The 17,007-nt window shown below is 41.2% G+C and overlaps 1 protein-coding gene across 20 annotated transcripts in view; it reads right to left on the bottom strand.

The window, feature by feature from the left end:
* The window catches only part of LOC18437218 (NOL1/NOP2/sun family protein), a 125,474-nt gene that overhangs the window by 85,063 nt on the left and 23,404 nt on the right, over nucleotides 1–17,007 (bottom strand). For all 20 annotated transcript variants that reach the window (XR_016050956.1, XR_016050957.1, XR_016050954.1 and 17 more), the window contains one exon: nucleotides 2,543–2,690. Coding sequence is in view for 8 of the 20 variants with exons in the window: in XM_011626202.3 (XP_011624504.1) it covers nucleotides 2,543–2,690 (148 nt within the window). In the remaining 12 variants the exon portion in view is untranslated. The remainder of the gene's footprint in view (nucleotides 1–2,542; nucleotides 2,691–17,007) is intronic.

Here is a 17,007-nt window from a genome sequence, read left to right as displayed (position 1 = left end):
TCTCTCAAGGGCCCTACCCTCAATAAGACCATATGTCAATCATATCTTTTCTCATTACGTCTATCCATGTCCTTTTGAGCCTTCCCACCTAGCCCTTTTAAAGCCTTCGACTTGAACCAAACCGCACCTACTAACCAGTACTGTATTAGGTCTATGCTGCATATAGCCAGCCTACCTAAGTCTACTTTTCCTTATTTTATCACCTATTGAAGCCACACCTAAATTCTCATTTTAGTATCAATCCTTTCTTGTCTTACCACTCATCCATCTCAACATCCTCATCTCAAATAAACTAAAAGCTATTAAAGCATGTAATTAACATTTATTATAGATTATACACATCAGTGGGAGTGTGTATTGCTCGACTTAAGTGTAAGGCAGACTACGGACCTGGTCATGTCCAAAACCCTTACCCCTTGATACTGGATCAGGTGGAGTGTCATTACTATCACTTATTTTGAGCCATTGATACAAATCCAATTTTAGATATTTTATTTTCAGCATTAGAAATATTTCTGTGAATTTTAATTGTTTTAGAACTTTCAAATTTATTTCTACTGTAAATTACTTAAAAAAAAGTACTTTTGAAAATATGGGAATATGTAAGGGCACATGTGGGGGCCATGATCCAGCCCCACATGTATGCCACGCCCCATGGGTGGGGCGTGGGGCCCATGGGGCCCAAATGTCACCTATAGGGGTGGCACGCCCCTCTTCTTCATTATTTTTAGAGATTATTTTATTTAAATAAGATAATTTTACTGTGTCCCTATTTTGTAGGACAGATGGCTCAGAATATATATAAATACTATCTTTATATATTTAAGTAAGTGCACAGATGTATTGGGCCCTTGTCTTGATTTGGGGTCACGATGTCTGAAATGTTTCACCATATACATGTCTAAGTAACATAGAACATAGCAACCCCAACAATAGATAATGGTCGCATGATACCTACCACTCAATCCCAATGGCCATCACCATTGCTTCGTTCTAACACAGCTATTCACTCATTATAATGTTAAAATGAAAATAATGGAAAGACAAATAAAGTACATACGTTACAAGAACATGGGGTGCCCCAAACGTACACCACTACCATGTTAGGTGGTATTAATGATGTTCACGCCATGCTGGTCATGAAAGAATCCTATCATTGGCATAATTAAATTAGCACAGAATGGAAGGCGGATTTGAACTCATTTGAATCTCAAATGTTGATTAGCTTCACAATATCCTAGTAAAATGAGGTCCCAACAACCGAAAGGCCGAAACAAGGAACCAGGTCACCAGTAAATAATATTAATTGCTTTTGGCTAAATAACTATATGCAGGACATTACATCATAAAACAGTTTTTGGAGATAGAAATTTGAATCAAATGGGAAGCATCAAAAGAAACCATAACAATAAAGTTCTGGTCAAAAAATGTTCTCTAAGACTATGATGATCAGAATTGTCGGATGTATTTAAAAGAACCACATTGAAAACTTGTTCTCTTCTAGAAATGTTTGAAAAAGAACCACATTAAGAAAGTATGGTCTATTTTCCCGAAAATGTCTTCTTTTAAGTTTTGACTTTTTAAAGAGTAGATTTTTATCATCTTAAAGCAACAATAAATCCCAGAGAGAGTCACATACTATCTCCTAAATATTTTCCACCTTTTTTTAAGTGGAGAAATATGACATTTGTACCCCAAGATAGATGTCCTGCTGGTACCCTCAGTTTCAGGGAAAGAGAAACAGACACAATGTCACAATTGCCTAGACAACAAAGGTGATTGCCTTTCAAAACAACAATAATAACAAGAAACATATCGTCCAAACCACACCCAAACCCGCTGCAACCAACCGACCTACCCAACCACCCACACACAAACACACACGTGCACAGAACAAGCATAGACTTTATATTAGTTCCAAAATTAGAACCACACACACAAAGGTAATAGAAATCACTCCAAGATTTTAGTGATGGGAGGCTATCATTATTCATGTATTCTATGAATTTCATATCTCATAGGTGATGATGGCGAAGGCTCAAGTTATGATCCTCTAAGTAGCTATGTGACTTTTTAACTCTCGCTCTTGTTTAAATCGGTTGAAGAACAGGATGCTGTCAATATTAAACAAGAAGTCAATGCCCTTAGCCTCAATATTTTCAAAAGATTCATGATAAATTGTCCTTATTTTTCTTTTGAAAATAATTTGACTTCATTGCAAATAGTCATCATTGCTTCTATCTGTAAGGAACGGTTGATAGCCATGCGACTCTACATGTAATAGGCACCATTGTTTAAATAAGGAAGCCAATACAGAGGTGGCCTATGGGCGCAAGATATGTCAAGTTTTCGATGCCAACGTGTGAGAAATGCCTCCATAAAGTGGATCTTGTTACGAATTAGCCATTGATGGAGTTTGTTCAATCAAGTTGCCATATATAAATTTACGTGCACATGCACACACACATATCCACATAAACTGATATAAACATTAAAATATACATATGTCAATAGGCGCATACATATACACATGCACATGTACCAGATTTTGATCCTTGCAAAACAGTTCCACGTGTTATGCCCAGTCCCCATCCATTATGTGGACCAGGTTGTTCCACAGCAACTGAGACTGCAACTACATCACCCTTCTCAACATGTGAACTACACGCCATGACACCAGGGACAAATATCTGCAAGGTGAATGAAAGCATAATCACAATTCACTTTTTGGTTAGTTACCTAACCACAATTCAGCAATTATGCGAGACAAATCATCAACCACAGTTAATATTTCCTCTCCTAAAATATTTATATGAAAGATAAAAAAGCAAAACTGGAAAAAGAAAAGGTGGAATTTTCTCTCAAAATGGAAAACAAGGAAAAGATGGATTATTACATGACTAGCTTCAAACCTGAGTACAAATTTTGTAATTGTAGGGGCTAAGGACTTTTTTAGCAAGTGCTATGTAGAATTATAGCATACAGCAACAAAAAAAGTATTCTTGATTATCTACACAATGAAAGGAAAAGAAGCATTAAATAATTATGCATGCCATACCATGAGGATTTTCTTCCCTGAAATCATCCTAATGGCGCATCTACAATGACTTTACACATGGATACAAACAGTTCCTTTTCACAAATCAACTATCTATCAAACTATCACATCACCTCTCTGGTTGAACTAATCATGTGAAACACATATAATCTACCCTCAAGATGAAGTGTGAAAGTGAAGCCCCCAGGAGTAAGATGAACTAGAAAACATTTAGAATCAAAGAGAACACCATCATATTTACATGATTTGATGTGGTATCAATTGTATTAAGACCAACTACATGACATCCATGTGTCAGCAGCCACATGACAACGAGAGTTCACGAATGCATGACCAGCTCTGCCAACTTTGTGCAATTGCTAGCATGTGCATAAGTGTGATACAGAGGGCTTCTGTATGTATATGAGGTTTACATCTGTAAAGCCAAAGAGATAACATGATAACATAGAAACTTTGTAATTATCAGTTACAAATTGCATCGAGTTTACTCATGTATCAAGCTCTCACAAGAAAAGCCTGTGAAAGCCAGCAATATGCAAAACACTGTGACAGACTAAGTCCTCAGGTTATGTCCATTGTAGAATACAGATGTGATTAACAGTTGATTATTAATTACCAGGAAGTTTCTTAATCCAATTGCAAGAAAGCCACACCCATCTTAATATACCTACAGCCTATAAAGGAGGATTGACAACAGTGCCCTGTGCAACTTGGACAGAAATGCTCATAGTTCTTTGAGTTTGTTCACACACCAAGGACATTTGGCGAAAACACAAAAATTATGTAGCATAGGTATACCTTTTCCACGAAATTCCACAAATGAAGTATTTAAAACCAGTGCTTGGAAAGTTGGACTCCCTTCATGTCTCACTGCATGCGAAGGGAGTCACACTCACTAAGGCTGCCCCGAGCTGGGCAAGTGGCACAAAAAAGCAACGAAAGGGGAAAATATGAAAAATGCAAAAGGAAAAAAAACTCATAAACAATAAGAAAACCTACATAACAAATGAAAATAGATAAAAACCTGTTGATAATAAACTATATCACAAATCTGACATTTTGAGTGGCTTCTAGAGGAAAATAAGCCTTTTAATAGAGAACCCATTGTTCAAAAAAGCGGAACGCCCAATGCCTAGGCGATCTAGAAGGCCTGGGCGATGCATCCAAACTGAGCGGTGGTCCCTGGGCGGCGGCCCAGGACCTGCACCACGCCTAGAGGCAAAAAAGTACTTTTTTTTTTTTTTTTTCGTTTATTTCAAGATATAAAAGTTTAGAATGATGGGTTTGAGGTTCATTTGAAACCTAAACCCCCAAGAAACCCTTTTAGAGAGAAAGAAACCTCCAAAAAACTACATTTCATTGGATCGAATCATCGAAGTGTTTCTCAAAGTTTGGTGTTCGAGCGCCCAAAGTAAGTGCAAGTTTTAAATTGCTTGTTTTATTTTGAGATGTCTTCTTCAGGAGTTAGCCAAACATGGATACAACCTGAATCCAAATGATAAAAATTGCGTTAGATGCAATTTTTGTGAAAAAAATACAAAAAGAGGCATAAACTTGTTTAAGAAACATTATTAAAGGGGATGTTGCCCCTTGTAAAAATATTCCCGAAGCTATCAAAGAGGAGATTAAGCAATTTATAAGTTATGTAAAACAAAAAACAAAAACAAAATCCTTGTCATAGATCTATTTCTGCTACTCCTAGAAAGAGTGATCCGAGTTGGAAGTATGGGTACAACCCAAATCCAAATGACAAAAATTGTATAAGTTGTAATTTTGTGAAAAAGATACCAATGGGGATATTAGCCGATTCAAAAAACACCTTGCAGGTGTTAGAGGTAATGTTGCTTCTTGTACAAAGGTTCCTGAAGCAGTTCGGGATGACATTAAACATCTTCTGAATTTTGAAGAACCAGAAAAGGATGAAAATACGCCTTGTTCTATAGAAGTATCTTCTCTAGGTGCTAGATGGAGTGGTGATCCGGGTTGGAAGTATGGTTATAACCCGAATCCAAATGATAAAAATCGTATTAAATATAATTATTGTGGAAATGATACTAATGGAAGCATTTACCGGTTTTAAAAACACCTGCCCGGCAATAAGGGGGATGTTGCCCCTTGTAAAAATGCTCATGAGGCTACCAAGCAGAAAATTATACAATATTTGAGTTCAGAGAAGCACAAAGGAAAGGCTAGAGCAGCCAAAACTCCTAGGGCCTCATTTGCACAGACTAGTAAGAGGAAGGTAGAAAAAGAGGAAGAAGAGGCAGATGCAGAAGAAACAGAGGAGGACAAGCGTTATATTGAAGAGGGAGATGACTCTGGTGATGATGGCCTCGACTCTGATGCATATGATGAGGCTTGCCCTATTAATATTCCTTTTGATAGTGATGGTGATGATGATGACAACAACTAAAGACTCTTATCTCTTTGTGCTGAGTGTTGAGTATGTTGACGTGTTGAGTCATGAGTGTTGACTTTTGTTATACTATATATTTTCTAAATTTTTGTTGTGTTGAGTGTTGACTTTTATATCCTACCTACAGTTGTATGGTTTTACAGATTACTTTTTTAACAATATGGATTATCAAAATTCTCTTCTCAACGTCTATCTTCTTTTTTTCAACTTGGAATATGGTATTATATTGGTAAGAATTTGGTATGGTTTTTACTTTTTTCAAATTTCAATTGGCAGCCGCCCAGGTTCTGGGTGCCCGCCTAGGCGCCCGCCTAGGACCCGCCTAGCGCTCCTTGATACACTGAGAGAACCTAAAAAATGGGCTCCTGGACGAGATTTTAAGCAAGATCAATCTAGGATTACGAAAGTTTCAAAAGCTTCCAAACTTCGTCCAACCAAATATGAAAATGGAAAATCTTGCGAAAAGCATGTTGTGGCCCGATCCAATGCAAAGGCTAAGTATCACATCATGGCCTTTGCAACATGTGAACTTATCTGGTTAAGAGCACTTCTCTCTTATAATTCATCTTGTTTCACCAATTCCACTTTATTATGATGACCACGAAGCTATACACATTGCATCTAACCTAGTTTTTAATGAGCACATTGAGATAATAAGAATTGAAAATGGCATTTCCTTGTTCTGATGTCCCATATCTTTGAATCATTAGATTTAGACATTACTTCTGTGATCCTTAATCATTCTGAAACGGTAGCAACATGCCTTTTGGTATTTCTTTATGTTCAAGAATCATACAAATTATTGATTCCCCCATAATACACTTTTGATCGATTCCCACGTAATACACTTTTGATCAAGAAAGAGTTTCGCCAATTTCAACAACTTTGCTTTTTGATTTCAAACTTGTTAGAATTTGACCCTTTCCTTTCCCTTTCGAATATCTATTTATGAAGTTATTCCAACTTATGGATTGAGACTAACCTTAGATCCCAACACCTGATCAATGAATCGATATTTGACTTTCAGCTCGAGCTCCGTCATGTACTATTTACTTATTAAATTACAACCCAATAAAAGCGGGTCCTATCCAAGTGGAACAGAACAAAGGTTGTTGAGTCAAGAGCATCTTCATTCATATATAAATGGTGGATTAATCCACAGCCGATCATGTCGTTCAAGTAGCACGTTGCTTTCTACCACATTGTTTCAAACGAAGTTTTACCATACTATTCATGATCCTAATCTTAGAATCGATATGAAATTTTGATTCAATTTCAATATGGAATCATGAATAATCATTGGTTGAATTGGTTTGGTACTAGTACATAATGCATAGTTTTTATTACACCTACCTATTTATCCATAGACATGGAAAGGTTCCTATCTGAAAGTATTGCCAAGGAACCAATTTGACTCGATTATATCGTATGAAGGAAATCTATTCTATAAAACAAAAAAATAAATCAAAGACATTTATGATATGAGAAAAACGAGTTGCGTAACACGTCTTTTTTACCATATTCTGTTCGGGACAATCAGTCATGAACGGTTCGATTCTTTCTAAAACAACGACCGATTGAATTGGATTCCCAATACCAGTACAGAATGAGAAATTAACTGAATAAGCTAAGCTATTCCAGTTATCTGAAAGGAAAGAAAGGTTGAAAATGGGATGTCATATATTCACCAATTCCACAATTTTTCCAATACCGAGGTACACAACACTTGCCCCCCTTGTTCAGTCAGACGCATGTAACGACACTCGTTCCCCTCGTTCAGTTAAACACATGTAGCGACAACGACAAACAAGACTAAGGAAGAGCTAAGCTATTCAGAGTGCTACAGAGCAGGACCTTGATTACCCAACATCACGATACAAGTTTTGCTCCTTTTCTCTTCTCGACTTGATCAATATACTGAAAATCAAGTAAGTAGAGCCATTTGATGACTGATAGAGGTGAAAGGGCTCTGAGCGAGTCAATTGTCAGCCCAATGGGGGTGCGCCAGTACTATACACGGATGTATGATGGTACTCTATGCAGATGTACAATCGTATGAAACTGTATGATTCTTTTGTCTCCATACTAAAGAGAAAGGGGGTCTCCAAATGAAACCGCTCCTCCTTCATCAAGACAGGACCGGCCACATTAAGGGAGACACACGCTCTTTCTTCTTGCTACACTAGACAGTTCTTCTCATACGAGAAGAGTCAGTGATGATGTGGAGTGAATGGAGGTTTTACATCATTGATGACTCTTTTTGCGGACTTTCTAACGACTAGGTTTCAAGAACTAATATAATTATAATATAGTGGCTTTTTTGAGTCAAGCACGAATTCACAATCCCTACATGAAGATTCAAGATCAGCAAGCTAATATCTTTACTAAAGCAATGAGAAACGAACACATGCATACACTTACTTCCAAGTTGGGAATGCTTCACATCTATGAACCAACATGAGAGGGAATGTACGAATCGTGTTGTATATAGTCTGCAAAAAATACTATGTATTATAGTTCTAAGAATAGTCCAATGATACATGTCTTTTTTTTTTATAAAGTTACACTGTATTGCTGTAAGGAGAGAGAGTACAAAGATGGGGGGGGGCGGGGGGGAGGATGGGACCAGGAGTACCCATGAGACGGGTCTCTCGGTCGGTCAAAAAATTGGTCCAGCAGCCTTATAAAAAAATTGACTTTGGACCTTGTACTTGTATATAAAAAAAAATGGGGCTTATAAGAGTGCCCAATTACAAGAGAAGTAGATGTGACTAATTACACTCCTAGGCACCTTATGTGGTCAAGAGCAAAAAAGGAGATGCACCAGGCGGGGTCTTCAGAACGGGCCTGTGCTCTGTCTTTAGCGAGTAGTTTGGCGAACTCATTCGACGTCCACCAAGTATGCCTCCAAAAGACATTCATATCCCTGCATATGAAATCAATTTCATCAAAAATCATGGAAAGGTACCAAGGAGGTGTTGTAGTGCCTTTAGCCCAGGAAATGATATTTTTGGAGTCTCGTTCCACTTCCAAGTTTAGGCCCCATGAGGGGTCAAAATTTTTGAGACCCATAAGAAGAGTCATGGCTTCTGCAAACTAGGAGCCTTCCAGCCCCAAGTATTCAGAGTAGGTAAAAAGGACATTGCATTTATGATCACGAAAAACACCTCCAGCTCCAGCCGAGCCGGGGTTACCCAATGAACAACCGTCAAAGTTGAGTTTTATGGCACCTTCTGGACCAGTTGTGAGGTCTTTGGGTCTTATGCGGCTGAAGGTAAAGAATGTTCTCCCATTGGTTGAGAAACGTATTTGCGAGGATCCCCACAAAAGCCCTGTGATTCGAGGCCCAAAAAGTTACTAGGGTTGTAACCTTATGGAAGAGCACTGGGACTTCATTTTTGTGCCCTTGGAAGATCCTCTCGTTCCCATCTAACCGAATTACCCAGATGGTTGCAGCAATGACGGACTTCCATAAAATTCTACCAACTATCGGCCAGTGCCACGTGTAGAATGAAGAGATGAGAGCCTTGACCAAGGGCTGGATGACCCATTGAACATGGAACAGCTGAAGCACCATGCTCCACAAGTCGTAGGCAAGACTACCAGTGAATGCAGAGGTGAGGGTTCGACTCCTCCTCACTCATACACATGGCAAACCTATTGGGGACTAGAATGCCTCTTTTTTTAATCTGGTCAACTGTGAGAGCCCTTTAACAACAGGCAATCCAAATGAACGCCTGAACTTTTGGTGGAGCAATGGTGTGTCAAACCTTGGATAGGATAGAGATAAGATTAACAGGAAAGGTAGGAGGTTGGATGAGGTTTTTATAAAAAGAGGCCACTGAAAATGCACCGGATGGAGTGAAAGTCCATACCAGAGCGTCCTTCCCAACCGGAGCTAAGAAAAAGGTGTGCAAAGCTACCGAAAGAGAGATGAAGAGTCTAGTTTCCTCTTCAGTTAGATTCCTTCTGAAAGAGGGGTTCCAAACTCTTCGGCCCCCTGAGAGGACCATTTCTTCAACTATGGTGGAATCTCTGTTAGAGGCTAGATGAAAAAGCGATGGGAAGAGGTCCTTAAGAGAAGTGTGGCCTATCCAGAGGTCAGACCAAAATCGCACTTTGTACCTTCTCTAGGATGGAGACGAATAGATTGTTTGAACAGAGAGAGTGAGGTGGCAAAGGACTTCCAAGCTCTAGAGCCCCTACTCCGGGAAATCCGGTCGGGCACCCACTTATGTTCCGGAATCCTATATTTATTACGAATAACCTGGGCCCAGAGGAAATTAGTCTGGGTGGCCAATCTCCACCACCATTAGCCGAATAGAGCCTGGTTGTGTTTTCTAAGGTCTCTGATTCCTAGACCTCCTTGAGGTTTAGGTAGTCGGACTCTATCCCATGAGATTAGGTGATGTCTGCCCTTTTCGGCCTGTCCAAACTAAAGCAAATTCCTCATAAGTTGGTCCAACAGATTGGCCACCGATGTTGGCAAGTGGAAAATTGACATTAAGTAGACCGGGGCATTTGCCAGTGTGGCTTTGATCAATGTAGAGCGGCCAGCTAAGAAAAGAAATCTCCCTTTCCAACCAACCAATCGCCTGTCCACTGTCTATGACTTGGGCCCATTGTCTCTTTTTGGGTTTCCCCAAGCCCAGTGGTATACCCAAGTAGACAGTGGGAAAATCCTCCACTTTCCATTCCCAGTTAGGAATAAGGGTCCTGATTTCGTCAGTTGTCAGGCCTACCTCCATCATCTTTGATTTATCCATATTGACTTTGAAGCCTGTGGCGATTTCGAAGCATTTGAGAAAGAGTCTTAGGTTTTGGGCTTCTTCAGGGGACGCATCCAGGAAGACCAAGGTGTCATCTGCGTATTGCAGATGTGACACCATTGGCCCTTGTGGGCTGCATTGAAATGCAGTGAGAAGTCCTTCTTGGTACATACGAGAGATTGACCTGCTGAACACCTCTGCCACAATTGCAAAGATGAAGGGGGTAAGGAGGTCTCCTTGACGAAGTCCCCTTGAGGAAGGGAAGAACCCTTAGGGCTTCCGTTGATGAGTATCGAGAAATGAGGATGGGGGATGCAACCTTTCATCCATTTTCTCCAAAGGTAACCAAATCCCATTCTGGTCATTGTCGCATCCAGCACTGACCAATCAACATGGTCGTAGGCCTTTTCCCAATCGATTTTGAATATGAAACCTGGCTTTTTGGATAAGTGTCTGCAATGTAGGCACTGATGTACCACCACAGCCCCATCAAGGATTTGCCTATCTTTGATAAGGGCTGACTAAGATGGCAATATAATCAGTGGGAGGACTTGTTTAAGTCTTGATGCCAAGACCTTGGCCAGAATCTTGTAGGACAAGTTGAGCAAGCTGATCGGGCGAAAGTATTTTAGTTCCTCCACCCCTTCTACCTTAGGAACTAAAGCAATAAAGGTGGCATTGATTGCTTTGTGTAGGATACCCCTTCGGTAGAATTCTTCAAAGAAACTAATGAAGTCATGTAGAAAAGTTCCCAAAAAGGATTTGAAAGGGGCCAAGGGAAAACCGTCCGGCCCTGGAGCTTTATCTTTGGCTAATTGGTCTATGGCACTGGAGATTTCCTCCACTGTGAAAGGTCGTTCAAGCCATAATGACCAACTGTCTGGAAGAGTTAGGAAATCCAGCGTGGTCATCCTTGGTCTGTTGCCTCGAGGGTCTGGTCAACCTTGGTCTGTTGCCTCGAGGGCTAGTATAAAGAGACTTGAAGTATCCAAGCATGACGAATTCGATCTCTTTCGACTGAAACAGGAAGCGATTATCCACCTTGATTGTGGATATAGAATTTTCTCTTCTTCTGCAGTTCGCTATTCGGTGAAAGAACGCAATATTTTGGTCTCCTGCTTTTAACCATTTGACTCTGGATCTCTGAAACTAATAGAGTTATTCTTTCTTAAGGATGGAAAGGTACTCCAGCTTGGTGTAGATAAAGGTCGAAAGGCAAAACTGGGAGAGGATCAATGACAGGGGAAGAGGGGCATGGATCCGTCGCTGACGATGTGACTGAGAGAGAGTCTGTGATGGCAAAGGAGAAAAAAGGAGGAGAGAATAGAACAGTATGGGGGGCTGGCGAATGCGAGGACAGGTCAAGGGAGGAAGGAGGTAGATGAGAAGTGCTGACAGAGCTAATCGGTCCAAAGAAGGAGGGGGAGCTGAAATAGGTCAAAAAATGGGGAGGATTGGGGGGAGGGATAGAAAGAAAAGACCGAGGGGAAGAAACAGGGTAAGTGAAGACCGTCCTTACCCGCCAATATGAACCAGGTTCGAAGAAAGGGAAAGATAGGGAGCGAGCAACAAAGAGATAAGGGTCGGGTCAAGGGTAGAAGGGTCGAGAGAATGCACAGCAATGATACCATAAGGGAGAAGTGAAAAATCGAGCTCCAAAGGTAGAGAAGAGGTCTGTGGTACAGATGTGCTCCGTTCGTGGGGCTTAGTTCAGATCTTACCTCAGAGGAGGTGGCACAAGGTAGGAGAGAGAGAGAGAAAAAGAAGGTGAGGGTTAAGGGGAAGGGGAGAGAGGAGGACGGGCTTGCACCAGGTCACAGGCCTCAAAGAGGGGGGCTCCTGAGGTGGGCTCTTGAGGGGGGGAGGAAGAGAAGGTAACTAAAGCAAGGGGTGACAGAGGGTGGGGATCTTGAGGTGAGGGGGGGGGGGGAAACAACGACGCATAGAAGAGGGGTGGGGGACAGGTGGCACAGCCTCAAGTAGAGTACTGGCGGTGGTAGGTGAGGAGGGTGAGGAGGGCAGTTGCAGAGGAGCAAGTGGTGGTGTAGGGAAAAAGATGGGAGGAAGTGAGGGAGACAGCGGCGACAGGTGTGGAGAGGGAGACGTGACCGACGGCTGTGTGTTAGCAGGGTAAAGCATCGAGCGAGGAGGAGTTGGAGCATCAGGGACACGTGTCTCCATCGCAGAGGAGGTACTAGGGATGAGAGCCAGACTGGGCTCCCCAGTACTCATGAAAGAGTCGGGCCCTATAGTGGAAGACGAGCCCGACAGCCCAAAGGAGGACAGATCACCAGCACCGCCTGACGGCCCAGGAAGAGGGGAGGGTTCGCGATCTTCTAAGACCTCCTGCTAGGGTTGGTTCATGTACTAACTGCTCAGTCGGCGGACGTACCTCGCGATGTCCAAAGAATGCCGAGAAAGCACCACATACTGACGGCAAAGGCGGCGGACGTACCTCGTGTCCAGAGGATGCCGAGATAGTGCCACATGGTCGCCATGTAGGAGGCCGACGAGGATCGGGTAGGTTGGGTCCGTCACGACCCATGGGCGGAGCTTAGCCGTGGCGGGGCTGTCGACGGCGCCGCCTATGGTGACCAGATTTTCGAGAGACAGTGGTCCAAGGGGAAGAAGAGGGTCTCTTGGCCATAGAAGGAGCCAAGTAGTTGAAAAAAGTGGCCGATGGTGGGGAAGTCGCTGACCAAGAGAGCAAAATTTGGTAGTAGAGGTCAATTTCAATCCAAAGACTGGGTGGGATAAGCTTAGTGTCCAATACCTCCAGAAGGAGTCGAATGGACCCAAGAGGGAGCGCTTCAATAGACTTCCTGTGGATGGAAAAGAGACTGCCACACGCTCTGCCACCCTCTTAAAAGTAGTCAGAGACCACGATTGAAGAGGCAAGTGGTCCAAAGTGAGCCAGATTCTTTGCTTTCTGTAAAATCCTTCCCTGGGAGACCACTCCCGGAGATGGAGGGTGGCCCCTTTGAAAGTCGTCATGGTGGGTTCCTGTAGAATCTGGCGAGCTTGTTCTAATGAAGAAAAGAAGAAAAGATAGTCTCCACCAAAGAGACGTCTGCAAGTGAGATTTGGGTCCCCCCAGAGTTTTTGGGCCCATCTTTCAATCCCTCAAACATCATCTCGTAAAGGTTTGAAGCTTCCTACTAGAGAAGCAAGAAATTTGGATTTAAGCCGGGCCTCAGATGGAACGAAGATAGTAAAGGGGCAAAACGGAGAATGGGTGGAAGGGGAAGGGGAGGTCCCTTCTGAACAAACAAGGGAGACAGGGGGAGCAGGGGTAGATAAGGAGCGAGCAACCACCTGCAAGTAGGAAATGGGAATAGCAGAAGGAAGAGCTGGTGCGACCACCTTTGGTGTTGGAAAAGGAGGAACCTGCTTAACCTTTGGAGTGAAGAACTTAATACCATCCAAGAAAGAGGAAAGAAGTGGAGGGGTTAGGGCCTGGGGTTTGGGTAGAAGTCTGGAAGGGCCTTGGTAGGGCATAGGGTAAAGATTATATATGTGGTTCCAACTGAGACTGGGAGGAGGACGACGACACCTTCTCCCGATTAAGAAATCTCATAATAGCTTTCTCTAGTTTGTTGCGAGTAGATGGAGACTACACCACAAACACATGAAAACATTTCTGGCATGGGTGTTTTTGTCCAATGAAACATGTCAGTATTGAAAGGTGGACAGTTTCATCTTAGCCAAATATATATAACGTTAAAAAGAATTTCTCTATTATCTTTTATTTATACCGGCTAGCACACTTACAAGTGTCCAAAATGCAACTTTAATTCATAAAATAAAACCATAATACAATCTAGGATCCTCACTTGCATTATATAAAAAAAGGGTGTGGATTGTATACGGTTGCAACCTTAAACAATCAAAGTAAGGTGCATCTCCAAACTTTGCCATGAGATGCAATTTTGGCGTCAAAAAATCTTAAGATGGTCTGAGAACTTATTTTTATCTCTAGTTATAAAATTTTAAACTCCAAAAAATGGTTCTAATCAAGCAGATTTATAAACCTATGAAAATCTCGAATATGGACGATGCAAATAATGTGTTGCAAGATGTACTATTTTTAGAACTTAAAATCTCTTTTTTTCTCCATGTTCATACATCTCAACATCGAGATGATCAATTAGAAATTTTTCCAACATCAAAACAGCCTTTTCTGAAGGATTTTACAGGTGCACCTTAATTCCACATTTTAAAGTGTCAACCTTATATAAACTTTTGCCTTAAGAAAAACTTTTGTTCAACTAAATTCAAGATCCAATATATAAGAATAAAGCAAGAAACAAAATAAATACCAAATACCTTGCCAAGGGTTACCCACAAGGACTTATTACATCCCACTCAAGATCTCCTATACCGCAGACGCATGTGATCAAGGTCTTTTCACTGTCTCACAAATGGGAAGCCAAGGCAAACCCTAATCTAAAACAAGAGAGCATGAACACCTCCGGATCTTATGGGATAGGGCCACCCTCTACCTAGGGCACACAACCTTGGGAGTGCCACCCATTTATTTCCTACTTGGGGCATGGCACCCCTTAAAGATTTAGGAGAGAGAAAGAGGGAGAGGATAGAGAGGGGCATGCAGCCCTAAGAGAGAAAGAGAGAGGTCTAGAGAAAAGTGTGTCTAAAGGCCATCCCCAAAGGGGGTATTTATGCTGGGGTTTGTGGCCTTTAAATGCTGTGAGAGCATGTAAAATCATTTATTATAGATTATACACTTCAGAGGGACTGTGCGGCAACTGACTAACGGTCTGGTGGTCTATGGAACTAATCATGTCTAAAACCTTTCCCCTGGGCATGTGGCACTACCGAAAGGGGTTTATAGCGGGTCATTCCCTGTTGAGGTTGCATGTAGGCCAAGAGATTTATGTGCTCTCCTGCTTGCAGATGTTGTACTGTGAAGGGTTAAATACTCAACAAACTTCTGCACGGCATTTACATATGACAGACATATTGCTGAGAAGCTGTCTTGAAAAAGGATACGTGTACATATGCATGGAGAGAGTCCCCTTTGCATTGTAGTGACATCCGTCTGACTTGTTCTTAAGGGGGGGGGACTCGAATCAACATTCTGGAATTGTGGTTCTATTGTTTATTAGCCGGCTTTGACGAGCCAAGCATGAGCCCGTACATGAGACAATTGGTCATGGGTTTCGTTGGGTTGGTTTGAGAAGACAGTTGTGGATCATGGTCATTAGGTCGGGTGGACTGCACTTTATAATCACTTATTCTAACCAATTGGTACCAATCCACTTCTAAATATTTTATTTTTTGTATTAGAAACATTTTTTTGAATTTAAAAAATTTTCAGAATTTTAAAATCATTTTATGCTGTAAAATACCTCAAAACTGTATTTTTTATATACTCCTTTCTTAGGAAGGGCAAATGTGGGAACCTCATATACAACCCCACATGCCTGCCACGCTATGTTTTGTTATACTTTAATTAAAGATTTTTTAAGTTAGTTGAAGATAATCTTTTTCAAGAAAGATTATGTGCGGGAGTTAGATTTGACTAATTATATTATTTTAACTTTCTACAATTTCAAATATTACAAAAGGAAGTCACAGATTTTAAATTGGTTTAATCCTAATTGAATAGAAGTGGATATGGGTCAAATATTAAGAGGATAATGTTTCTTTTTTCCTTCCTAAATCATGATGGCTAATTTCTAAGATGGATGGCTCAGATTTGTTTCTCTCACCTCACAGATTTCTTTCTTTTTCTTTTCTTTTTTTTTTTTTTTGAGGAAAAGGTTGATTCTTTTTTTTTTTTTGACGAAAAGGTTGATTCACCTCACGAATTTCTATAATTCCTATTGGTCATGGTAAGCCATTGGATAGGCATACCTAGGGGGTTCTTGAGGCCTATATAAAGAAGTGAATCCCCTTCTCATTCTCTACAATTCTCTGGCCTCTTTTTTTATCCTATTACTCTCCTCTCTCCTCTCCACACCCCAATGTCTTCTCACTCCTCTTCTCTCTCTATATATAGAGGCATGCCCATAAGAGAGTTACACATAAAAGTAAATAAAACCCTATTGAAGAGAGTGAGAGACACGACCAGCCCTAGAAAAAGGAGGTGTCTTTAAGGCATACACCCTAAATGTTCTAAAAGGGTTCCTACAACCCTAATTGTGTTTTGATGCTCTCTAAAACCCTAGTTAAGAGGTATTCCACGACAAGCTTCCCGGCTCTGAAATTTCATCAAGACCAATAGGATTAGAACTGCACCAACGATTAAGAAATTGAGGGTGGGATGTACAAAGTCTTGCGGGGGTAACCCTAAGGACACTTGAGTAAGTCTTCCCAACTGTTTACTTTTGTTTTTCAGTCATATTACCATATTTACTGTGATTTTGTAGGAACAGTATTTGTACTTAAATTGTTAGTAAAAGATTGGTCTTTATTCATGGAATGTGTTCATTTATTTTGGCAATAAAAGGAAAGGTCCAATAGGAAAGACAAGATGAGATAGAATTCAAAATGAATATATTCGGGAGAACTTAAGTGTGGCTCCAATAGGCGATAAGATGAGATAAAGTAGACTAAGGTGGGCTGGCCATGTGCAATGCAGACCCAATACAGCACCTGCTAGGAGGTGTGAGTTAGTTCAAGCGGAAGGCTCAAAAAGGGCAAGGGATAGGCCCAAAAGGACATGGTTGGAAGTATTGAGAAAAAGATACAGGGACTTATAACCTCACTATGGGTCTGGCCTTTGATAAAGCAGGATGGCA

Source organism: Amborella trichopoda, chromosome 3, assembly GCF_054954075.1.
Source record: "Amborella trichopoda isolate Santa Cruz 75 chromosome 3, AtrichopodaSantaCruz75HAP2 v2.0, whole genome shotgun sequence".
NCBI lineage: Eukaryota > Viridiplantae > Streptophyta > Magnoliopsida > Amborellales > Amborellaceae > Amborella > Amborella trichopoda.
The sequence above is the reverse complement of the archived record's forward strand: the minus strand, read 5'-3'. Positions and strand labels throughout refer to the sequence as shown.